Source organism: Buteo buteo, chromosome 27 (assembly GCF_964188355.1).
Source record: "Buteo buteo chromosome 27, bButBut1.hap1.1, whole genome shotgun sequence".
In the NCBI taxonomy this organism is placed as follows: domain Eukaryota; kingdom Metazoa; phylum Chordata; class Aves; order Accipitriformes; family Accipitridae; genus Buteo; species Buteo buteo.
This window is the reverse complement of record NC_134197.1, coordinates 2,261,141-2,286,376: the sequence shown is the minus strand read 5'-3', so window position 1 is coordinate 2,286,376 and position 25,236 is coordinate 2,261,141. Positions and strand designations below refer to the sequence as shown.

The 25,236-nt window shown below is 48.4% G+C and overlaps 1 protein-coding gene across 2 annotated transcripts in view; it reads left to right on the top strand.

Moving 5' to 3' along the window:
* Positions 1 to 25,236, top strand: part of LMF1 (lipase maturation factor 1) — a 204,128-nt gene that overhangs the window by 124,082 nt on the left and 54,810 nt on the right. For both annotated transcript variants that reach the window (XM_075058539.1, XM_075058540.1), the window contains one exon: positions 16,450 to 16,617. In XM_075058539.1, the coding sequence (XP_074914640.1) occupies positions 16,450 to 16,617 (168 nt within the window). The remainder of the gene's footprint in view (positions 1 to 16,449; positions 16,618 to 25,236) is intronic.

The window sequence follows — 25,236 nt, the reverse complement described above, 5'->3', positions numbered from 1 at the left end:
TGATCTGTCACTTCCTCGGTATTTCCACAGCATTCAGCATAACTGGGTCCCAGACGTGGACAAACTGCTATCCAAACAAAAGTACCAGTTTTTTTGTGCAAACGCGTGTGGGATGAGCAAATGGGACAGCTCTGAGCTCACTCTCACCTTCTTGTTTGCTCTTTCTTGGCAGTGAGGTGCTCAGGACTGGGCTTAGACAGTTGGAATAATCCGTAAATTACTGGCAAAACTTGTGGCACATTGCACAGGTCTGTGCAGTTATGGGCAGTGGCTCTGTGTAATGGAGCTGTACGGCTTTGCTCTGCATTGCAAATCCAAATTATTTAAATACTTGGGTAGGCAGAGACGTGCGTGGGGGTGGCCTCATCCTAACATTACTCTTTTGCTCTCTGAATTTCTTGTGGACAGTTGCGTTTGCTTTATTTTGTCCTTGATTTAAGTACAGCTGGAAAGGCAGCTTAGACTGTATTTAATAACTAGTCCTTCAACACAGAGAGGTGCAGAAAGTAATTTGTCCCCTTGCCAAGCACCAGAAAGAATGGGCATTTTGTTCTTTGCTTCACAGTGATTTTACCTGGGTGTATTATGGAAAGAGAGAAAGACTTGTGCTACTGTTACCCTGCACGCTGTGTTGATTTATTGAAATTGGAGCCTGCGAGTGTGAGTCGCGAGGTACATTCTGACATGGAATTTCTAGGAGAAATATACAATTGGCCTGGTTATTATTTTTTCCCTCCTCTGTTCACTTGGGCCTGTTTCCAGCTTTTGCACTAAGGAACAAGACTTTAAATTAGTCTTGAATTTTAACACAATGCAGCTTTGCCTTCGTAATCCCAGTGTTTTATTTTAAAGCATCTGAGCTTGTGTTCTTGTTTCATCTCCATCACCTTGCTCACCTGCTCTGAAACAGACAGTTTCTCCCCTTCTTTTTTTCTTTCCCTTTTTTTTTTTTTTTAGAGGAATGAATTAAAAAGAGGCTGCAGGCAGTTGTCCTGCTGGGCTGTAACTGTGCCTTCGCTGTGACTTAAATGTCATCATCCCCCTTCCCTGTGCATCTGCATGGATCCCGGCTGCCTTTGCCGGTGTGCACATCCAGGCAACCCATCGTCTTGGCAGGGGAGTTCCCGACGGAGCCAAACCTGGACGCAGGATTTGCCTGTTTCTGCCCGACATGTGTGGCCAAGGAGATGCCGCGCTCTGCCTCGGAGCAGGCGGGAGGAAGAAGAGGAGCCAGGCTGGGCTGGAAATGGGTTTTATCAGATTATTGACTAGGAGCGGGCTGTTTGCAGCAGAGCAGAGTGGTAGAGGTTGGGTGAGAGCTCGGACATCACCTGGTCCAAGCCCTGCTCACACGTGGCCTCAGCCAGCTGGGGATGCACTGGAATATTTTTTCTTATTTAGGCAATTCTTAGGTTGTTGTAGAAACTTAGGATGCTGACATCGCAGTGAGTGCTTTATATGGCCATTTTACTTAGAAGATTAATGGCAAAATGGAATAAATTGATTGGGCTATAACAGAACTTTATCTCTTGTTTAAGTAAAAGCACATGTGAAAGGCAGGAGGAGGGTTTGTTGGGTGAGATGGTGTAGCTGGTCTTTTTTGTAGGGCTTTATTTTGATTTATGTGCTCGTATTTGTATATAATTTTGTATCTGCTTCCAGAAGCTGATAAAGACATTGCAAATGCAGTGGGATGAAAATGTAGGGATTAGAAAATGCCCTGTTTGTTACAGGTAACGAGATTTGAGGAAGGTGCTTGGCCCAGGTTCAGCTAAAGCAGCGAAGGAGTTACTGCTCTGCATCGGGTGGGCACTCTCGCTTGCTGGGAGGAGAAACTCCTCCTTGTACGTAAAGTTCCCGGAGGAGGTTCCACTCGGGCATTACAGTCACGTATAAAACGCATGGGAGAGTTTCAGCTGTACGTGGTGAATTATGTTCTCACCTCTTAGTCTTTCTATTAAGATCGTCTCTTAAAAATCTATCGCCGTGTTATAGAGGGAGGACACGGGGCAGCTGAGCGTTGGCTCCCGTGTGGCAGCCAGATGTGCGCTGGCACTGGGGAGGGCTGGGAGAGTCGAACCCTCTCGTATCTCAGTACGGCCTAAGAAAGCATGGGGTGCGTTGGCTGTGGAAAACTTGACGCAGATGAGAAAACCACAGGGAAGGAATTGTTTGGAGACGCGGTGCTGTGTTATCCATGTCTGAGATCTGTGAAAGGAGTGAATTCCCTGATAGCAACTCTAGTTAATTTATTTCCTCTTAAGCTGTATTAAAATATGTGAAGAAATCCTTCTCTTAATTAGTATTGCCAGCATACATATATTTTTTTCGTATTGCATTATTTTTAGAGCAAGAAATTCAGGATGAGTATTTTGTACTGATTCTTCTAGGCATATTTCGTATCTCCTTATTAGACATCTAGACTGCTTCTCCTCCAGTTTTAAATTATTTACTGGGCAGGTTTTAAGTCTTAGAGAAAAGCTCTGATCTCAGTTAGAACTCCGCGAACCCAGCAGGGCTACATAGTGAACAAGCCTTGAATCTGTTCCCATTAACAAATTCTCAACAAATGAAGTTGGGATTTGAGCATTGCAACACTTAGATTTTCTCTGTACTCCACCATTAGCGGGTGTCTTAATTATTGTCCCACATAGTTATTAACAGTATCTGTGATCGTCAAGTTAAAGCACTTCCACAGGCTGATGTTTGCCTCTCGATGTGTGTAGTCGTTCAGCAGAACACTTCAACACGTGCTTGCTTGGAGACGGGGAGCGGTCATTGCCGATGGATCGGGACCGGCACGGCGGCGATGACCTGGTGAAAGGCAGCGGTCGCTGCCCTGGGATGGTAAGAGGCAATTTTTGTGAGCACATGTAGGACAGAGAGCTGGAGCTGCCGGTGTGTAGAGACTGCGGCAACTCAGCGCAGGTCCTCTGTAGTCCTCCCACTTTCCTCTCTTCCAGTTTCATCAATGGCAAAAAGCCGCCTTCCCTCGCCGGTGAAAGATCAGCTCCCAAGTAATGATGTCCAGCTGTCCTGACAAAATGTGATTGCTCATCAGTTTGGTTGATGACTTAATCTGGGGCTGATTAGCATCTTGGAGACCGTCCAGACGATCAAAAATGATGCATAATTGTGCTGTGGGACACAGTTGATTTAACATTTTAGCATCCTCCCGGCTCTCGTGCTGCGCTGCGCGTTTGCTCTCTACGAGGCTTGGTTTTGGGGAGGAAGGGTGCACTGAAGCCGGGCTCCTGTCGTAGGGAGGAGGGTGTGAGCTGGAATGGTTTGGCCTTTTGTCACCGGGTTATATGGCCTTTTGTCACTGGGTGATAGCAGCAGGGGACGTGTTGGTGGCCGGGGCTTGGCCAGGCAGAGGTGCAGAGCATCCCGCGCTCGCCCCGGGGCATCGCTCCCCGCAGAAGTTTGCTGTGATACTAAATCCATACAAGCGATAAAAATCCTCTCCTTCCCCCCCCGCAAAAGCTGCATCCTTAAGCAACTGAATAAGTTTTCTGTTTCTTCTTGCAGCTTTTCAGATCATCACCCCAACGAGACGTTTTGCTGCTGGGGGGAGCGGTTTGGGGAGCAGGAGAGCGGAGAAGACCCAAGGGGAAGGGATACAGGGACAGCATCTGCTGTCGGCGGCTGAGACGGTGCTGCGGAGGCAGCCCGGCTCCTGCCCGGCAAGGGTTAAAGCTGGAGCAGGGACTGCTGGAAGATTTCAGTTGTTTCGCATTAGGCCGGGGCGGCCCTGGCTGCCTTCCGTGCTCTGGGAGCCGGGGGCCGAGTCCCCAGTGTTAAATCTGCGTAACCGATGCCGTACAACTGGCACCAGCCTTGACCACAAGTGGCCGTTAAAATAAACATCCCCGGGCTTAACTGACAGGCAGGCTCAAGGAGAAACAGGCCTGCATGACGGGGAATATTAAATACCCGGCGAGAACCTAACTTCATCAGGCAAACACACACACCCCCCCCTCCCAGCATCGCCCCAGCCCCGCGGCATCAATGGGCGCAGTGTTTGGGGCAGGCGCGCGCCTCTCCCGGGGGGCTGAGGGGCTGGTGCCAGCGGTAGGGGAATATGCGAGAAATTCAGCCCCGAAACCCACCCCGGGTAAACACGACGGCTCGAGTCCCGCGGCGGCACAGGGACCGGCCGGCACGGGCACCGCGGCCCCGAGCCGGGAGGCAGAGCCGGAGGAAGGGGGCTGCCGTCCCGGGGTTGCTCGGGCTCGGAGCTCCTGCTCTGGGACGTTATTTGGCGTTGGGAAAGGAGGTAAAAGGCTTTATTAAAAATGAGATGTTTGGCTTAGGTCGGCAGTCTTATTTATAACGATGATTTGCAAGCTCTCCAACTCGGGACGAGTGTGAGGGCATTATTATGTCCGCAGGGATAGCGGAGCGACACATTTATTGGGTGGAATTTATCTGTCTACAGAATTCCTTTTTTTTTTTTTTTTTTTTTTTTTTTTTTTTAAGAAAAGCATAGAAACAAGCAACACTTACAAAACAAGCAAGGCGATTACACAAGTGCAATACTTGACGGACCTCGAGGCAAAAGGATTTGAACGTTCAGATGCGCATTGGTTGGTGCTGGTGGGAGAGACTTCACCCAACCCTGTGGGCGACCTAAAGTCCCTCTTGGTTAACAAGCTACTCCAGCACGTGCTCCTTAAAATCTGTCACGTTTTTGTGCTGGAAGGTAAACCACCAGAGTTATTAAGAGTGTACTGTAGAAATTTCCATTCCTAAATTGTCCTTAAAAATATAGGTAATTATTATTTTTACCCGAGGAAGGCCTTAAGCAGGACGAGGACATTTATAACAAGCACACTTTTGTATCCAGATGTCCAAAGGTGCCCAAGCCTGTTTCCTGGCATTAGCAGAATTTAATATTTCTATCTGTGTCACTACGTGTGCGTATTACTTCCTAGCAAATTGTCATGTCTTTGCAAGAAGTCACTATTTTAACCCTTTAATTAAAAAAAAAAAAAAGTTACTGGAATGATTTCCACACGAGAAGAGGCAGTGCCTGTTTAAGTGGCTGTAGAGGTGCGATTCGTTGGCGAGAGAGAGAACTGGCTGCTGGGTTCATCCAACTGTTAAAAGAGTTTGCGTGTCGGCTCCTCATGGCAAAGAGTTTTCTAGTGAATCATTTCACTTGTCCTAAATTCTTTCAGTCTGCTTCCTTTGTTATTAGGGAGAAAGCTTAAAACAGAAGTCAGCTCTGCTAAGCTTTTGGTTACATCTCTGGGACAGCTACCTGGTTTTTCCTGCTTTCTTGTTCACGCGGGGGAGAATGGCCAACGCAGGAGGTGACATTCGCTGCTTTCCAGACTCTTATGCTTTGGCAGATTTTTTTCTTTCTTTTTTTCCCTAGGAAACAAAAGGATTATTTTTATCACATCCTGCTCTATAAGTGCTCCTAGATGAACAGGAGATTCAGGCCTGAATTCTCCTGAATCAGCCGCAGCGTGTCCTGTGGAGCTGGTGCCTCTAGCAGAGTAAAGCAGCCTTAGCGTGAGCATCACTAAGTACCCAGTGAAAGGGATGACTAATTTCTATGCCTGTTTGAAAGGCCCTTTTGACCAAGTATCGCAGAGAAATCTTTTTGCCTGCTTACAGTGTATCCAAAAGCTGCACTGCTTCAGCTACAAAGGAACAGCTAAATTTGTAAAATACTGTGGACTAGAATGGGCAGAGTTATCCTGGTGTTTATATCAATGTATTTTCTAGAGGAGAATAGGTATAAGATATACCACATGTTATTTTATCTGTATATTAAACTTGGATTGAATTGGCATAACCGTTTTGGATTAACAAAAAAAATTACATCTTCATTATAACCATGCAAGGCCTGTCAATAAATCGGAAAACGTATGTGGCGGAGTTGTCAGGCATTACTGCTGAAAAATGGGCTGGAAGAACATGTGAAACAAGATGAGAATGTGTTACAAATCTCTATTTCAGTGTCTAAAGCAAAGAGGTGAGGTCTACAGGAGCACAGACATCTTCTGTCTGCTCCGGGAGGTACTTGGGTGTGCTTCTCAGTAGAGATGGGTAGAGTAGCTCCATTCCCTATACTTTCTCAAATCCCAAGGACTTTTATTTTCATCTTGCCCTTAATGACCAGATAATAAAGAAATAAAAATGTATTAATCTTACCCACCCCAGAAGACTTACCCTGGGCTTCTCAAAGGCTGCGTGCTGGGACTCACAACAAAAACATGTATTCCTAATGATAGCCATCCATTTTTTGCACCTCTCTGTTGGAGTGAAGAGTCAGTTCAGGGGGTTTTGTTATTTTGGAAGGATGTTTTAAGTTACCATTAACAGCGTTATGGGAAAACGTGGCAGCTCTTTGTACAAACATCCAGGAGGATGGATGGGAGCTGACTGTCTTCAACTAGTTTCACCCTTTCCAGCCTTGCAAAAACACCTGGTTAGCGTTGGGATCACTCTTTTGTTTCATTTTAATATGAATGTTTCAATTTACATTATTCTCCTCCTTTTTCTGACTTCTCAGTAAAGCCCAGGTGTCTCGCAGAGGTACCCAGCACCAGGACGCTTTTCCCACCGTACCCTTCCACCCTTTGGATGTTTCATTTACAGCAATGACTGCTCAAACCAGCTGGCTGGTTGAAATAGCCGCATTTGAAGCAGATGATGTTGAGTGTACTCAGTCTCTCGGGCAGTTGGAGAGTTAAACGAGGCAGCCCGTGACGCCAAGTTCCCCCTCCTACCCCCGGCACTGGATTTGGCATGGACCGCGGTAGCGTTCCAGTTCGGAGAATTCAAATGGCTGTCCAGGTAGTCGGTTCCTAATGGCACAATTTACCCTTTGTGAACACGTTTTATGAAAGATCCCACTGTTTGTCTCAAGTTGTGAAAAAAAAAAAAACCAAACTAACCCAACTGTAAACGTCCAGGCCACGAAACTGCCTAATCCAAACACAGGCACGAGCCGGGGGCTTTGCTGGCGTTTGCCGCCCGCGGGTTTTGCCCATGTGTTCCTTGGCCTGGTGCTGAACATCGTATTTATGAGCACACACCAAAGAAAAAGCAAGCCTTCTGAAGGAGATACAATCCTGGTTTTAGCACTGGACTTTTAAAAAGGAAAAAAAGTGAAGTAATGAGGGCTCTGGGAGAGCAGCCATGGTCCATTTTTAGAGTCGTGGATGGTAGGTGAAAGCCCTGGGTCTGCCTGAGCAGGCACAGAGGTTGGAAAGACATTCGGAAAGATGTTCTTGCACCCTCTCTCTAAAGCAGTGGATTTGCCCTTCGGAGCACATCCCCAAAGAGAGAGAAGGGACCACGCTGCATCGTGACGGTATTTGGTGTAGATGGAAAATGGGCACTGGCTGGTTTGGCAATAACTTGGGAGTTTGGGGCAGATCCGCAAGGATGACATACGTGACCCTTCCAGCTCTGTTATCGCAGGCATCTGTATCTGGGGCTTTCCCTGCTGCAGGAAACCTCACAGCCTTCCACGCTGGAAAGGGGGGAGCGCTGGCACCTTTTGGATGAGAGTAGAAAGGCTGAAAATAACCCGGCAGCTGCCACGGTCCCCACAGGCATCCTGACTGCTCGCAGGGGTGGCAGAGGAACGTGCTTCTCAGCAGGGTATCTCCCCTTACTGCACTTGTTCTCAACTGGACATAGCGAAGTTGTACCGAGAGACCCAGAAGACGATTTGCCTGTACATCCTCAGCAGGGAGAGCAGGCTGTGCTCTGGGGATATGGACTTTTTTCTAATTGATTGCAAGCTTGTCTTCTTTTTTAATATGGCAGACAGTTTTTCCTCCTTCTCCTCTTCTGACCTTCTTCTACACTGTAGGTTCAGTTTCAGCTGCTTAGGGCAGCCTGTGATCTGTATTTTTAGTACTTAAAATGAATTTTAAATACTTTTCGACCCTCTGGTAGTTATGGCTGTATCTGTTGGCAGCAGAACACCGTCACAGCCCAGGGCTCTGCAACTTCTGATGGAAAACAGTCCTTGTCCTTGTTGTACCCCCAGGTAATGGTTGTCCATTGCCCGTAGCAGGCAGCATCCCAGTGCTGCGTCCAAAGCTCCCTGCTCATCTGCTACATCCAAGGGCTACAGCAAACCAGAGAATAACCGTGGTTTGAAACAGTGAGCTCAGCAAAGCAGCCCTGCGTGACAGCAGCGCTGGCTCTGTGCTGTCTTGCTGTGTGGTGTTGACTGAATATCCTTTTGTTTGCACTGGTTTAAAAACACACTAATTTTGGTATCATTCCACGGCTGTGTTATCAACTAGAGCGTGCCAGGAACTCTGCTGAAAAGGTCAGAAAATCCCAGTTCATTGAAAATTCTCGCAGAAAAATATCGTAGTAAAATGGTCCAGAGGAGACCATGCAAGTGACCTTGCAGAGGCCACAGAGGGGAATCACCCGAGGGATGAACAGGTCAGGATTATCAAGGGATCCTTCAAGGTGCCAGAGATCTCGAGGAAATGGGCTGTGGGACCCAGAGGTCCCATCTGGTCCTAGCTGGAGTTAAGAGCATGGAAGATGCTGGTCGCTGGGGTGACCCATGCTCTTTGGGGTGAAATGTTGACATCCTTTCCTTCGAAACGTTTTGTACTCGGGCAGAATAAGGAACTGCATGAGTTTTAGTGTTGGAAATGTCATCTCAGTCCACTTGATGGTGGAGCTTTGGGTCTTGCAGTGATGATAAATGCTTGACGTGGTGTCCTGGCTCCGTTTTCTCTCCTTTTGGCTGCTTATTCCCGGGATGTGGCAGCATAGCTGTTGCCTGTTATCCGATTTACCAGTTGCTCGTAAGGGGGTACCTGGTGGGAGCTGGCAAATCCATCATCGTGCTCATGTACCAAAGCGATACCTCTGGCCTGCAGGAGAAAAGACTAAATGAACCCAAAAGTAATGTGTATTAAAAGAAAATGTAAAATGGCAGAGGCCACATGAACTAAGCAGAGGTATTTTCTAGCTGTCTAGTCTAACGTTTGGTATCATTTTTCTCTAGGATTACAGGGGCTTTCACCTCATAAATTTGTGCCTGTTTGAGGTCGTTAATCTTTCTTTACATGTTGCCTTGCAATTTTAGAGCTTTGCCACCATCTGGGATCACATTTTAAATGGAGTTTCCACTCAGTACGTTCCTTTTCATGAAATTATTTATATATAGAGAAATATATAATAAATATATCAGGACTGGGTTGTTTTTAAACATTTTCAGTGCTTTCGCAAGGGCTTACCTTGTGTGGAAAAACTTGTCTTCTCTAATAGAGAGCCATAATAGTGACCAATTAAAGGATCACATTTGCAATATGCTTTTAAATGGCAATTTAAAATATTGGTGAGCGACCTGCCTCACGATCCGCCAGGGAAGGTGAGCTCCATCGGAGAGCGCTGGGCCAGGGAGCACATCGCTGTGTAGGAAAATCTCGGCGTAGGAGATGCACCAGGAAAGCACCATCTTTTGGCAACTGGATATCACAAACCTGGAGAAGGATTGCTGCAGCTTCCCCATTGCCTTTGGGATGGGACCTTCTTGGTAAGCGTGTATTGCCCTTAGCTCCTGTCTCTTACAGACTTACCTTCCAGCCTGGTCCGCTCCCTAAACCAAACGTGACCCATCTCTGGTGCTCTTAATCAACAGGCCTCCTCCCCAAAGGCAGTAATGACCCGCAGTTGGTTGCACCAGCTTCTTCTGGCCCCGCCAGAGCCAAGATGTCTGTTCCAGGCCCTGCTAATTATTTTAGAGGGATTTTGAACAAATAAATAGCCTGAACATTTCAGCGGTTCCTTGTGTAATTTTAGCTCTGGACTCCTCCAAGAATGTACAGAATAAATAGGTGAATCTGTAATACATCCACAATTAACTCTATATACAGCGAGCAGCTCGGAGGCATGCTATGGAGGAATAGTGTCAATAAACAGGTATGCTGTGGGCCGTGGAAATGTGGTCTTTGTTATTGGAGAAGGATAGCTCTGACCAGGAGGTAGGGTGCAGTCTGGAAAAGCAAACAGTGCAGCTATAGATCCTTCTGCCCCCACCCAACTAGTTGGAATTCAGAAATCCCTCATTTCGGTGTACCCCTGCTGAAGTACATCCTCGCTCGTGCTGGTGTAAATCAGGGCTGACTCATCATGAGCAAAGCTTGGCTTTGTAGCTAAATGTCACAGATGTGGCAGGAAGGTTTCACCTACGCTGGTGACTTTGCAAGTGCAACTTAGTGAACAGGAAAAAAAGATTCCTCGGTATATTTTATAACGCCAAGGCATGAAATTGCACAGCAGAATTTTCTCCCAAGACCTTTTCCCCTTCGGCATTTGTAGCCACATGTGCAGCCATCATTCCCCAAGAAACCCAACGCCCAGACGTGAATCATTTCTTGATTTTTCATGCTTTTAACTTTTCATTGCTGAGGCTTCGCTCAGCCGGGAAAAGTAGGGACCTGTTTCAGCTTTGGAAAACCTTAGACGGAGGGACGGCTGGGGAAAGGAGTTAAAAATGAAACAGCAGATTTATATATATAAAAAGTAAAAATATATGTTCTACATCTGAAGTTTATTTAGGTCCTTTGGGAGAGTGGCGCGGCACTACGTCTCTACTAAATTGCCAACATTTTATGGTCGTGCTGGCACCGAGTCAAACACACATCTCCTTGGCTTGGGTTGCTGTCTTAAAGCAGGCAGATTCCAGTATGTTTTTCTATGAACTGAATATTACTATTGACTGGACAAGGGAAGCTCTGCCCAGCAAGAACATATAGGTAACTTTTCTTTTGGATAAATCTAGTAAGACTTAATTATATTGATATTGTGTGACTGAAGAGCCGACCCCTTGTGACCCACCCGGACATTAGGTCTCTGTGCATTTTAAGACAGATACGACTTTTTTTTTTTCTTTTGATTTTATTTTGATTGGAATCATAGTAATAATTAGTTTCAAAGGGCCTATTTTTAGCCGGTTAGCTGTTGTGTATGCAAGTATGTTAGCAGCATGCACGTGGAGCCTTGTGCGCATGAATGTATGTATAAAATACACATGGCACAAGGTACCGCTGGGATTTACACAAGAGGCTGAGCAGTTTGCTGCTCAATTTCCTTTCAAAACCCTTGCCTACATGTGTATCTTTGTGCAAAATCGCTAGGTTGTTCATCAATCAAGGTTGCTGCACACGTTGAGCACCTACCACAAAGCCTCACCAGCGAGCAGCGAGGAAGCAGCAGCTCTCCGTAATCCCCCCTGTTATGAAGAAGGGTGTTTTGCAGGAGTCGTTGGTTACTGTACAGCACGAGATGGTCTGACTTCAGTCAAGACACGCATCTTCCCACACTTCCCAGCAGCTGGGAGTGACCCAGTTTATCTCCTTTCTGCTTGCTGCCTCTTGCTCTTCTGCCCGGGGCTGGGAAGCCGTTTCTGCTCGGGCTTGGGAAAGTGGAGCTTTGATCTGCAGATGCGTAAGGAGGAAGGGTCAAGATCTAAAGCAGAATAGACTGGCAGAGAAACAGCCTGTTGGATCATGTTGATCAAATTATGCTCTGTGATGGAGAATCCCTTTTATTTTTTGGTCCAGAGTATAGAGAACTGAGAGTTTTTCTTTGAAGCTGAGAAGATGAGTTCATGCCTCAGTGCCTTGGGAAGCTGGAGTACTGTGCTTTACAGTTCATCTGTACCTTCCACAAACGCTCGGGAAAACATTCAATAATACCTCTCAGCCTGGTTTTCCAGGGTACTGCTGTTCTTCACACCTTTCTGTTTGTGCCAAAGGCTTCCCTCTCTTTTGACTGTTGGAGTCTCCGGTGCCCGCAAGCTGTTACTGAAGTATTTGTTGCGCCACATGAATCCTATTTCTTTTGACCGAATAGTTGCTTCCTCTCATAATTTATTAATATTTGCTGTTGTTCCATTTCCTGCTGTTTTTCAAGATCTTTCTGCCATTAAGTGTGCTCAGATTGGAGTGGTTTGGTTAAGTAGGTGCCTTTCAATGGGGAAAGAAATGATAGTATCTAGAGTGTATAGGAATTATTTATGGCTCGCTTTGTTTTTCCCCAAGCCAGATTTCTGTGATGGGCACCCAGGGTGATACTTTGAAAGGCTGTCCTTAGCGTTGTTTTAATATTAATGCCAAGTATACTTTTGGTTATCTGAATCAATAGATAATAGGAGTTTACCTTATACAAACAGGTAGAATAATGGATTTTTTGTTCACCTTTCTGAAACTGATTCATTCATAACTTGCTGCCGTGTTTTGAAAGACGCCTTGTGAGTTCGAGCTGTTGAGGTGCTCAGCCGAGCGAGCAGATACAACAGAGGCTCCTGAAGCCGTGCCGCGGTTTATGGCGGAGAGAAGGAAGGTAAAACCCCGTCGTTGCAAAGGATAAAACTTACTTGATCTAGCTCTGGGCTCCTCCTCGTTTGTGATCTTGAGAGAAGAGGGTCTTCCCTCCCCTCCGACTTCGCCTCCCATGCGGCTCGGTTACTTGCATGGGATTTGTGCCGCTCACGCTGTAAGAATAACATCGCCAGCCCTGTCTGAGCAGTGGGTTGTTCGAGGACAATGTGGGACTTGTTTTCATGCACACGTGTAGGAGAGCCTGGAGATTTCCCTAGGCTGAGCTGGGGTATCTAACACTGGGATTAAATACGCCGTCGGAGTTTATGTAATGCCATACCAATAAGGAGGCTGAGAGGAGAGACCATGTGCGTTTACAGTCCCAGAGAAGAGCGTTTACTCTGGTGTATAATAGCCTTCTGTTGGGTTTTAGTAGCGTATAGTTTAGTAAATTAGGAGTCTTCAGGTACTTAGCACTTTAATGGTTCTCACTAAGAACATAATTAAACCATAGACCCCTTAGGGAGAAAAAACAGTTTATTGTGCATATTTTTAGAATCTGTTACCAGCCCTCATAAAACCTGGTAGATACAAGCCAGAGAACATGCCTTAGCTGGCGACCCAGAATCCATTCAGCCGCCCCCGCCGAGTGTCGCCCCGCAGTCACACGTTACAAATCTGCCCCGTGAATTATGGAATTAATTTTCCCCAATCTGATTTCAAAACGCATTTGCAGCGCAGTTTTTCTCCGGCTGCTGGAGGTGTGAGGGAGGCAGGAAGTTTATTACATTGCACCTTGTGCTGACACATGAAGCTGGTTTTGGCTAATCGTTTTTTTATTTAAAAACATTTTATGTTTCACAGAGGTATCCAGAAATGAGGCTTGTTGGAGACAAGGGCTCTGCTCTGTTCCTCTCGCCATGCGTCTGCCTTGGGCTTGTTTATTTAGTTGCATCTGACTTGGAGCTGCGTTTTTTCTGTGTCAGTGTGTGTCAGGAGTTCACAGTTCTCGATGGAGGGGAACTCCTGGCCGCTTCCTAGGATGCTTTTCCTTGCAAAGCAGCCACAAAGCAAAGCGTAAAGCTCAAAATCCCCAGCGAGACAAGGCGGGTGAAGTGATCCTGGAATGCTTTTCCCTCCTCCCGGGTTCTGACACCGCCGCCTCCGACACCTCCGCGATGTTTCCGTAGGATATGATTACACTGGGAAAGCACTAGGCATGCCTGGGGTGGGCAGGTACCCTCTCCAACCCCAGCGATGCACCCCGGGTGCTCTCCCCCAGCCCCAGCGGGACCCACCGGACGGGCCGTCGGGTGCCCCCAGCACCCCTGGGCAGCGGTTGACTGGGGCAGAGGAAGGAACCAGCAACCTTTCCAGTATCCCAGGTGCCTGCGTTCGGGGCCGCTGTGATTCACACGTTGCTCTGGGTCTTTGCTCTTGCCTCAACACCCCCTTCCCGAGTAAACACGGCTTTCTCCCCGGGAAACCTGTGCCGCGCTACACCCAGTGCTCGCAGCATCTGGAAGGCATTGGGAGGAACACACACACACACAGAGCGCTCTCCTCCCCCCGCAGCCTTTTAACGAATTTCTGATACACGTGAATCGCTTCTCTATCGCTGTGTTTTGTTTTACGTACTTGAGGTTTACGCACCGGAGAAGTGGCCGCAGCGGTGGGGAGGAAGGGTCCCTCACTGATAGTGCCCCCAGAGGCTCCATCACCAGCGCTGCTCTTATCAAAGGCATTTCTTTCCCTCTGTCAAAACAAATGCCGAGGAACCCTGTGTTATTTGTGGTGTGTCTGCTGCTGTTCTAGACTTTCGGTCTTGCTTGTCATTTGAGTTATCTTGCCTGTCGCACAGCATTGCCCCCACTGACACTGTGATAGTGTCAGCACTGATAAGGTGAAGGATGGAAATGCTATAGCACCTGGGAGCGAATCATTAACCCACGCCAGATTTCTGTACTTTGCTTCTCCTTTTTCCCCATTTCTACTTCAGGAGAAGAATTAGGCTGCCGCTAAAAGCCATAAGCCACAGCAGCCCCAGCTGGCCAGCCTGGGCTGTTCCCACACGAGCCCCCACGTGGCTGCAGCGTGACCCCAAACCCAGAACTTTCTTCTGCTTCTTGTCTAGACCCGCTGCACTGGGTCTAGAGGCAAGAATTTTATCTTTCTGCCCTTAAGCACAGCAGGCTGGGGGGAAGATGTCTTGAGTCCCAGCCCAAAGCAACGAGCGGGATTTGCTGGCTGCAGTTGGCCTTGACGGGTGAGGGCATCAGCGTGAGTCTGTGATGGAGAGCCAGGGGATGGGGGAACCGAATGGCATGTTCGATAGCTAAGGACGGTCCTTGCTTTAAAATTAAACAGTGTCAGCCCAGCCCTGCAAAGCCACAGTCAAATATATAACTGCTCAGCGCCATCGCCTTACGAGAGTTAATTACGTGTGTAAGTAGGTATGTAATTACATGCGTAATACTGCCTGTTCTCCGTGGTCCCTGGCTGTAAGTGCTGCCTGCGTCGAAGGGAGCGGATCCAGGCACGCTGCCGATGGGGAGACAGGCGGTGGCTGCGTTGCAGGAGGGGATAAGCAGGAATGCCACCTTCCTGCGGCTCTGGCGTGTTAGAATCGGGCAGTTACGCACTGGAAACCGGCTCATCTCGGGCTAAATATTACAACCTGTAGGGCTGATACCTCATCTAGGTCAGTTTTGGTTAAAGCACTTAAAAAAAATTTAAAAATAGAAGAAGCCAAGAAAGCAACCTGCCGTTTTGGAAGCATAAAAGCATTTCTCAGCAATTTGGGATGAAGGTAAAAAAATCTCCTTGTGAGCCTCCCTGACATTCTGGGAATGCTCAAGAGCAGTCCAGCAAGCAGATTAACTCGAAACAGGTCCCGTGCGGAGGGGAAGGACCCTCGGTGGCACCCGGGGCTGCTGCTGCCCCGGGATGGGGGGAGCCCTGACCCCCACCCCTTGCCGGAGCGGACTTGGCAGAGCTCCTTGACCCCGACACCGCTCCATCCGGCACCGCTGTCCGAGGAAGGAAGGATGCGGTCTCCTGTCCTAAGGGGTTACAGCAGCCTCCAACCCATATAAAGCAACAGCTTTATTAATCCCAGCTTTGCTAATAAGGAATTACAATAGTTGTGGGATTTGGCAGTGGAAGCACGCTCAGTTGCCATGCATCGTACAGTATTTTCCCTGTTTTGTTTGTATTTTTGATTTAACTACAAATAATTTAAAGATGTGTTGTGTCTCCTTCAATTAAAATTTGCATCTTCATCCTCTCTTTTTTTTTGTCGCAGTTCTAAAACAATACTAGCGAATTTGAGCTTGTCAGATAGGCTAAGATAAATTGGTAACTTCTTTCTTTCTGCTAAAATTGCAGCATTTCTAAGGGTGGCAGTTATTAACCAATGAATATTTGGTTTTGTTTCCTTTGTAAAATTTGCAACTTTATTGTACTGGATGGAAGATCTCCTGGTGTCAAAAAATGTCAGGCTGATAGAAGAATAATATTGTCACAAGGCCAGTATGTAAATACCTTAACCAATATAGCATGTTTAGAGGCATTACACTTCCCTCTCCCAAATTACGATTTTGGAAAGCAACTCTACCACCACATTTATTTCAAATTTAAACATTTTGAAAGAATATCTCCTAGGTCTCGAAATCTGGTTTCCATTCCTGGCTGTGTTTGACCTACTGTGTGACCCTGAGAAAATCTTTTTCTCAGTTTCTGTATCTGCTTAGTTGCTCTGATGATATTCAGCAGTCATGCAGAGCAGTTTAACATCCGTCGGTGTCGAGCTATGTGTAACATTTCAGTATTAAATAATAGTGGTTTAATTTCAGATGAGTGGGGTTTGGTAATGATGAAAAAAGAGAAAATTAAAACTCTTGGTTTTTAGATGGTGTGTTGGTTTAAAAATTCCTTGGGTTTGCATGAAGAAAATTGAACGAAGCAATTTTCTCTAAAAAGAAATTAGTGCCCAGAGGCAAAGGATGGTTCTTCTGTGAGCAGACTTGGGGAAAGAAACAAGGAAAAAGGCCAAGAGCTCTGTAGCTCCCCGCAATGATGAGCCTTGGAGGGGGACTGATTCTTGTTTTCTTCCGTCTTTCAGACGCAGCCAGTGCCCAACCCCATCGCCTACTTCATGCATCGCTCGCCGTGGTGGTTTCATCAGTTTGAGACCCTGGTCAATCACTTCATCGAGCTGGTGGTGCCGTTCTTTCTCTTCCTGGGAAGGCGGATGTGCATCGTACACGGCCTCTTGCAGATCCTCTTCCAGGTGAGATGCTCCCGGGTTTCCTTCCTAAGGGTCACGTCTTCACCCAGGACGGAGCAGAGGGTGTTTGAAGGGTGTAAAACCTCTCCCTGCGCCTGGGGGCCATAGGGTGTGCTGGGACCTGGATGGCCGAGATGCAGACACACATTCCCAACGCCGGCTCCGTAAGCGGCAGCCAGGACGCGGGCACGCGTGCTGGGAGCGGTGGCGGTGGTGTGGTTCGCTGGAGCCCGTCTTCTCCGAGCAGGAGCAGCATCCAGAGGAACTGACTCAATCGGCAGGTCAAGAGTTCAGGCTCGAGTGAATTAAGATGATTCACAGCTATTAACTGTTGGCTCTCGGGTGGTTTGCGCCGGCATGGCTGCTCTTAGTGTGTTGCTGGAGGTTTGTTTCCCTTGCCGCTGGTTTGGTTTCCATTCATATGAATGGCAGAGAAATGTCAGCCCAGGACTAGTGCAAAGGGTCTGATCCGGCAGCTGTGGAAGGCTAGGATGAATACTTGCAATTTCTCTGAAAGTTAATTTTTGTAGACATCTTTCACTCTTTGAAGGGATTTTTTTTATGTTTAACATTCAATATCTCTGAAAACATTTGAGCTGCTTTTTACAACCACCAGGTTTACTGAGCCTAGGTTCATAGTGAAACTAATTTCTTCAAAAATTAATGGCATTCACATTCCAGTCGATTTTGTTGGGGGTTTTTTATACATGAAATAAATATATCTGTGCGAAAGTCAGAGGACAGAAGCTCCTGCGTATATACTTCCCTGCTCCGCATCTGATTTCTGTCATCTCTGACCCAGCAAAGAGCTCAGTCAACCCCAGCCACTCTGACTCGCAGAAGCGCAGCCCTTGCTGACTGCGGTGTTCGTCCAATATCATTTCAGCATCATGAAATTCATACTCGGTAGCTGTTCCTGCTTCCTGTAAAGACGTGTGATGATTAAACTGGAGAATAGCTTATAAACTCTTACCGGTAAACCACAAAAATGCTGATCGGATTTTAAAGGGCTGACATAAAACCTGCAGGATTTGTGCCCTCGCAGAGATGCCCACTCCGTCTCCTGCTCCAGAAATGCATCCCGTTGTGCCTGGGTACCACTGAACGTACAGCTTGTACCTTTGCTCGCTCAACACACACCTTTTCGTGTCAGGATGTTTTTTGTTGGGATGGATCTTCTCAGGCAGCTGGAGTTCCCGGCAGCAGGGCAGAAGAGGTCTGACCCAAAGAGGTCTCGGGGCATAGCTCCACGAGGTGCCAGTTGTGTTTGCGACGGGCATCGCACCTGAGGTTTTCGGTGTCACTGGGAGGATTAGATTCAGCCCAACCCTAAAAAAACTTGCTCTTTTGTCTCATGGACAAAGCAAAACATCCCATCTCTGTCGGCTGCTTGTTGCAGAAGCAGGCGGCTCTTGAGACATGGTGGAGATCGGATTAGGAAGCAGGAATTGCGAGTAGAAATACTTTTGCATCTAAGGAAGTGTAGGGAGGGCGGTGATGGCTCTTTCTAAGGTGAGTAGACCTAGAGAGGAGCAGAGCACACCACGGTGAGTGGCCTGTCAGAAAACAAACCGTGTTGCCAAATTCCCCGGCTTTGGCACGGCTGTCGTGTCTCAGGGCATTGCTGTCGTGCTCTGCTCACTTCTGCGTTGGCAGAAAAATGATAGCGTAATGGCCTGAGATAGCGATGCTTTGTCTTCCCATCTCTGCCAGAAGAAACTTCCGTGACCGAAAAGCCGGACCAAACACTCCTCTCTCATCCCCCTCTCGGCTCTGGGTTTCTCCATCCTTGCCGTGTCCCGGGGCACACAGGGGCTGTACCCCGAGACCCCGGCCAGGGCTCTGGGGCTGGCCCTCGCCTCCAGCACCCTCACGGCTCCTCCAAGGGCCCCTAACGAGCAGCACGACTGTTGGTGTGCTGGGCGACTTCAGATGGAGCCAGTGGGATCTGAAAAAGCCAACTACATACAATAAAGGCTCATAATGACATATTGTAAATGCATGCATCTAACCACCCTTTAATTGGCGCTTTATTGATAGTTTGCAATTACTGACTTATTTCTATCATGAGGGGAGTCTGCAAAGGAAAAAAGGGTCCCAGTGTAAAATGCAGCTCTGGTGCATTTATAGCATTTCAACAAAAACCTGTTTATTTAATATTTACTGCCCTTTTCTTCATTCAGAATGACTTTTATTGACAATACTTCTGCTCTGCAAAGGAAGCAATAAAGTTTAATGTTGATATACCACTTAATTCTGCTTTTCAAGATTTGAATTGACATTACATGCAAGTTTTATTGGACATTTTATAATTGTTATTGGAGTCATGGTGGCTAGGCTGAGTAAGTGTATTTTTCCAGATTCCAACTGGCCTGGAGAATATTGCTTTGTCAGGAACCCAAAAAAAGTTGTGCTTTAAAGAAAAAAGTTTTTTCTTTTTTTTCAAGTGTGAACTTACTCTTCTTGCCTAGTTCACCACGTTTGTAAGGAAAAAGGCTTAGTGAGTTTGGAAACGTCAGAGAGGAGGGGCTCGGCAGCCCGCCGGCTCGGCAGAGCGGAGAGCGCACCGGGAGGATGGATGTCTGTTCCCCACTGGATTCCCGTGGGGTTGTGCTGGTCGTGCCATAGGCAGAGTGTGCTGGTCCCGGTGTGCCGGACCGTCTTGGGCCACCTACGGTGAGGGAGATTTGGGCGATGACGACTGAAACACACACTGCGTAGGCGCGTCTCTGCACCGTCCCCTTCCTGTGCTCGCCCACCCACCCATGTCCTCACAAGACCTGAAGCGGGGAGCCCGAGGAGCCGGGACACCCCACGGTTTTGGTGCTTCGTGGGCATTGATGGTGCTGTGATCTCGGTTCGGGGTCTGCCTGCTCCAATGCGAGTCCCCGTAGCTTGAGCTTCCAGAAATCTCCCCCTTTGGCTGCTTTTTGATCTCGAGTAAATTGGACAGTCTTACTTATTGCAAGCCTCTCGATATAAATAGTCTTTGCTTAAAAAAAAAATAATCAAGGAGTGGATTGAATGCTGGCCAGTTCCCATTAGAAAAATCATTATTTATTGTTGCTAACCACCAGATTGGGGAGGGCTTTGCGATTTACAGCTGTGGGTGTAGTTTTTGCAGGACATCTGCGCACAGAGAGATTCTCAGTCAGATCGCAGCGCCCAGAGCACGTTTACCAGGATCAAAGGTGAGGAGAGAGAAAATGTCATCCAAGATTTTACAGCCAGGCCCCATCAGCTGCTTGTCCCCCGGGGCAGGCTGCGGAAGAGCTCCCCAGCCGCCAGCGCAGCTGCTCGCGGTCCCGGCCAGGGGCTCGGGGCTGGGGACCGTCCCCACGCAGCGGCGTGGGGGTCCCACCGGGCTGCCCGTCTCACGCACGGCAGGGACGGCAAGAGCAGGCGCGTGTCTTCTGCGCCGGTGACTCTCAAGAGAGAGGTTTGAGAGGGCTGCGCTGACCTGGTCGCTAATTGCTGCGCGAAACCCCCATCCCAAGGAAGATGATTGCACTGAAGAGATGGCCAAGGATGGGAAGCTCTGGGACGTGGCAGCTCCGAGGTTGAGGAGCCTCGCTCAGCCGTACAGCTGGTGCAGCCAACAGGCAGGTTCGTGCTCAGCAGGACTAGACGGCTTGGCTGTGCCCATCTTGCTTTGTGCCATCACACGTGTCCCAAAAGCGAAGACTCCCAAACTCCCGTCTGCACAGGTTGACATCACCCCACGAGGCGTTTTTCTTCCTGTAGTGCCTGCTGGGATTCAAACCCCTTGGGTTTCTGAGAGCCAAAGTAGTGCATCGACCCGTCCCACCTGCAAGGGAGCCTGCTCGAAAGATCTCAGCCAGCGCGAAAGCGTTAGCAGGTGATGGTGGCGAAGCCTCCCCGTTAGACTGTCTGTGCTGAGAACATCCCTTTGCATTTAGAAAGAAGCCTTAGGTGAAGGGCAGCCAATTATAGAGGTTCTCCAAGGTAAATATGCAGCATTGTTTCAAAAAAACATTCTTTCTAGCATTTACGGTACGTGGAAATCCAAATCTAAACCAGAAATTAAACTAAATGAAGGTTTAACTTTTCAACTTCGTTAGGGATTTATTGTAAGCAGGTGCCAGACTTGACGTGCCGAGTAACACTGCTGCAAATTGTCTCTGCCAGGAATAAAGCTGGAGGAGAGACTTGTAACTCAGCTCCTTCCCTGCTCGGCTCTGCGCTCCAGCCCTGTAAAATCAGGCTGGTGAGAAATGGTCAGTCTGAGCCACAGAAACCTCCAAATGAGCCTGAGGTGGAGTTTGCCCTTTGCTCATATACAACCAAGGGTGCTTAGAGTTTCTGAGAGTTTGCTAAATATCGAAAGCTTTTTGCTACCACTTACTGTCATCCTTCCTGGGGAGTACAGGGACATTTTGTAGCTGCTATGTAGAGGCAGGACCATGTTCAATGAGATGCTCGTGTCTGGAGCAGGGACCTGTGCAGCTCCTCATTAGGTTTAAACTTCCAGTGCTGGGGTTGGGGTTTTGGACACCATCTCTAATGCATAAGGATGGGATTGTTTTCACTGAATGTCTCTTGATGGTGGCTATTGAATGCGATGTTTGCTTAATGGGATAGAAATCCAGCTGCAGGTGGTTGCAGTGGCCAATGTTTTACAAATCACTTTGATGAACGATTCTTTCATTTTGCATCTGATGGTACCAATTGGCTGATTTTGTAGCAGTCTTGTGGTCTGAGCCTCAAAAATATACATGTAGATCTGAAGTACCCCAATGTTCAGGAGAAATCAAGTCCAAAATGTGGCTGTTAGTATCTGGAGGGGGAAGAAGAGGTCTTGGAGGGTCTTGGAGACCACAGGTGAGGTCTGGACCCTGTTATTCTTGGTTCTGCAGAAGCCTCAAGCCAGAGCCTGCCCGTGCCCTGAGGAGCTTGTGGTTTTAAGGGGAAGGGAGGATGAAAGTGCCATGTGGGGGAGGCAAGTCCTTCCTCCTGCCCACAGGTCAGTGGCACAGGACCCTTCCCACCACACCACCTACGAGAGCATCCCATCGTCTCCCCCCCTCTCCCCGCCGACGCTTCCATCCCCCGTGCACACACAGTCACCTTTGCCTGCCCGTAGGTCCGTCCCCGCGCTCAACCACCCACGGCCAGCGAGAGCCGAGTACCAGCGTCCGTGAGTGAAACCGGAGAGGGTGCAAACCCACGGCCTCGCTGCTCTGCGGGTGTTTCGCTGTTCTCTACAGCTGGCTCCTAAAACCCTGAAGCTGCATGTTTTTCACGACGTCTAATGCGCAGCTTACACCAGCAAACGTATTTCTTGGCTCCTTAAGCCAGAGCAGTAAAATTACACTGCTTGGCAAACGAGTTGATGAGGGGAAGCGAGAGGAAAGCCAAAAAGCCAGGAAAAAGCCACCTTGCCCCTACGAGCTGGCAGGTAGTGCTGGGTTAGAGAGCACGGCGAGGAGGCTGCAGTGCCCGGGTGGGAGGGGGCTGAGGTTTCTTAGAGCCGGGGGGTGATTTCGGCTGTGCCAGATGGGAAGGAGCCTCAGTATCGCAAAGGTGAAATCCAGAAAGAAATAAATAGTAAATGGAAAGTATAAGGCTAGCACTGTTGGACGGGCAGGGTCATTCCTTTGCTTCCACAGCCCTGTTTTGGGTTATAGTCATACAGGCACAGTTTGGGGTTTTTTAGGATGCGGGGAGAGTTTTAGGCCTGCGAATCCCTTTGGATTTGAATGAATCTGGGGAGCCTGACTCTCCTTTCCGTGGCCCCTGAACACTCCCGGCACGTCCTCCTGCGCGGAGCATCCTCTGCGCAGCCTCGTGGCCAGGGATCTCCCGGAGGGGAGCCGTTGGTGCCGGGATGAGCTCAGCCCCCAGCATCACACGTCAGGACAGAAGTTCCCCGAAGGAGCCAGAGCGGCGAAACCTTGGGGTTGCCAGTTCTTCACTGCCACCGGTCCTCCTCCCGCGGAGGTTTGGCAGCGGGCTGAAATTCGGGCTATCCCAGGTTGTTTTTCAGCAGGAGCCGTATATAAAGCAAAGGGATGACAATGCCAAGAGCGAAGCTGAATTCCAGCCTTGCGGAAGGCAAAGATAAAACCTCCGCAGCCAAAACCCCCTCGAACTCAGAGCTCTGACAAAGAAAGCTCCCGAGACAGCTCTCGGGGTCCGGCCAAGGAGCTGCACGGGAACGCGGCAGCTTTACGAGCTGGTGGAGGGCCAGGGGGGAGGACCCGCTGCGATGGAGCCCCTGGGGTGGCAGAAACCTCCTGCCGTGGAAACCTCCGGCTCTTTTCCCTCGGAAAACAAGCTCTGAGCACTACCCTTGCCCAGCCGGGCACCGCATTGGAGACACGCAGCCCCTGCCCTCCTGGGAGCCAGGAACATGCAGGAGAGTGGGCAGGAAAGTCATTGTCCTCTTCTTTTGTTTTTTTTAAGCAGAAAACAGTTATTGAATAAATATATATTTCTGCCCTTTTTTCCCTTGGCTTGGACAAACCCCAACCTCCTAAAAATTGTGATGGAAATGGACGTTTTCCTCTAGTTGATCCTTTTCCCATCTCCCTCTCCAAAGCTGTGCATGGGAGGCAAAGCAGGGGTTTTCCCCCCTCTCTTTTGGGAGGGGAGGACCAAGCCCCCCACTTCCACCGCTGCTGCCTCTGCCATGCCGCAAGATGTTGGAGGGATGAACTGCCCTTCCAGCCACACACGCGCAAATTAAATCATGCTGTTGCAGTGCCACAGCTGCAACATATTGTGTTGCTGACTTAGGAGGTAGCAGAGGTCACAGCAGCAGCCCAGAGAGAAGGAACAAAAATTAAACGGCTCCCCCCTTCCCTGCAGAAAGTGTCTGAATCCAGTGTTTGTTTTCACTTGTCAGATACGAGCTCGGTTTTGTTCTTTTTCTTACACTGGTGTAAATCAGATGTGTCTCCAGGAGGATTATCGGGGTTACACAAGTCCCAGGCTTGTGGCAAAAGAATCAGGCCCTTCAGACATGCTTTAATTTTGCACCTATAGGACATTTGCACTGCTCAAGTAGTTATTTTTCTTTATTGATGCAGAGTAGCATCGTTACCTCATGAACATGCTGTGCATGAGAATAAAGCCGCTGCCCCGTTTGCCGTAGGAGCCACCCCAGGGTTGCTGGGAGGCAGCAGCCAGAAAATTCAGGCATCCATTCTGCACCTCTCCCATAGAGATCGGCAACGTGAGTACCCCTGGAGTTAAGACCGTAAAAGAGACTGCAGATATGATATTCCTCCAGGTGATATTCCCAGGCCAGGCTCTGATTTCACTTGCAGGTCCCCCCGCGGGGTCGGATGCTGGGGACCGTGGTCCCCCCGGACCAGCATCGCTGGCAGCAGCATCCCCGGGTGGGTGTTCCCTGCTCGGGCTGGGCAGCAGCACAGCCTTTCCCCTGCGAAAACAAAGAGGAAATTCAGCCTTCACAAAAGTCCAAATTTTGTTGATTTTGTTGTGGTTTCGAAAAAAACCAACAAACGGAGAACGTCCCAGGAAAATTAACAGCAGAACACGAGTTTGCTGCTCGGGGAGGAACGGTCCGATGGAAAATAGTTTTGCAGCTCAATTGTTTAAAAATCTGCTTTGGGCTCAGGTCTGAGACGGAGGACGCGGGGAGAGCGTTTTAAGAGGTTGTTTGGGAACCTTGAAGCGCCGGGCTGGGATTACGGAGATTAATCGTCAGCGCTGCAGCCTCCGGGTCACCCGGGCCAGCCCCACGCACCCATCCCGCTCCCACGGGCGAGGGGCGGCCGGGGTCCCCCTGCCCCTCGCTCCCTGCCCACACGGGTCCTCCAGCCTCCCGCGCTCAGCCCTGGCGCGGCTCCAGCTCGGCTTTTCTCGACAGCAAAACAAAAGGAATGTGAAATCAAAGGAGTTACGGGGCAACTGTTACGTTTAAGCCACCTTAAATTAAATACCAAGCTGTACCCACCCCCAAAAAACAATCTAACTTAAGCAGGCAGAACCCAAACTATTTAATTACGTCTATATTTGATTTCACGTCCAGCTTGATAGTATCTGTTGCGAGGCGAGGCTGCCATGCCAGACACGAGAATACCAGCACATACCACCCCAAATCAGTAAATAACACTGCTCGTATAATGGTGTCTGGTATTAGTTAGCAACAAGTTAAGTTCTTGCATTCTGCAGTAGTCGGAGTGACTTAGAAACACTTACTGTTAGCCATAGGAGTGCATTTAATTAGCTTCTGATTCAGGGGACTAGGGGGTTTTTTCTCCTCTTTTTTTTTTTTTTAAATCATTAAATAAAGTGTCACCCCTAGCCAGTGCTGTAAACTCTATTTTGATTGTGGCTGCAATAACCCCTTTGGGCGTCATTCAAATTGTACTAAACAGTTTCTGGAGAGTGCTGGTTTCTCTCAAAATAAACCAAAGTCCGGCTTTGACAAGCTCTAATGAAAAACAAATTGTTATATTACTTAGAAAAATAATTTGAAGGAAGTCTGAATTAGTTGTAAAGGTGGAAAAGGTTCAGCTACTTGAAAATAGAAATTTGGAAGGTATTTATTTTAACCATTAAGCCAGCGGCCTTGAAATACAGCCTTGTTTGTTACAGAATGCGCCTAACAAGAGACATGAATCATGCTGT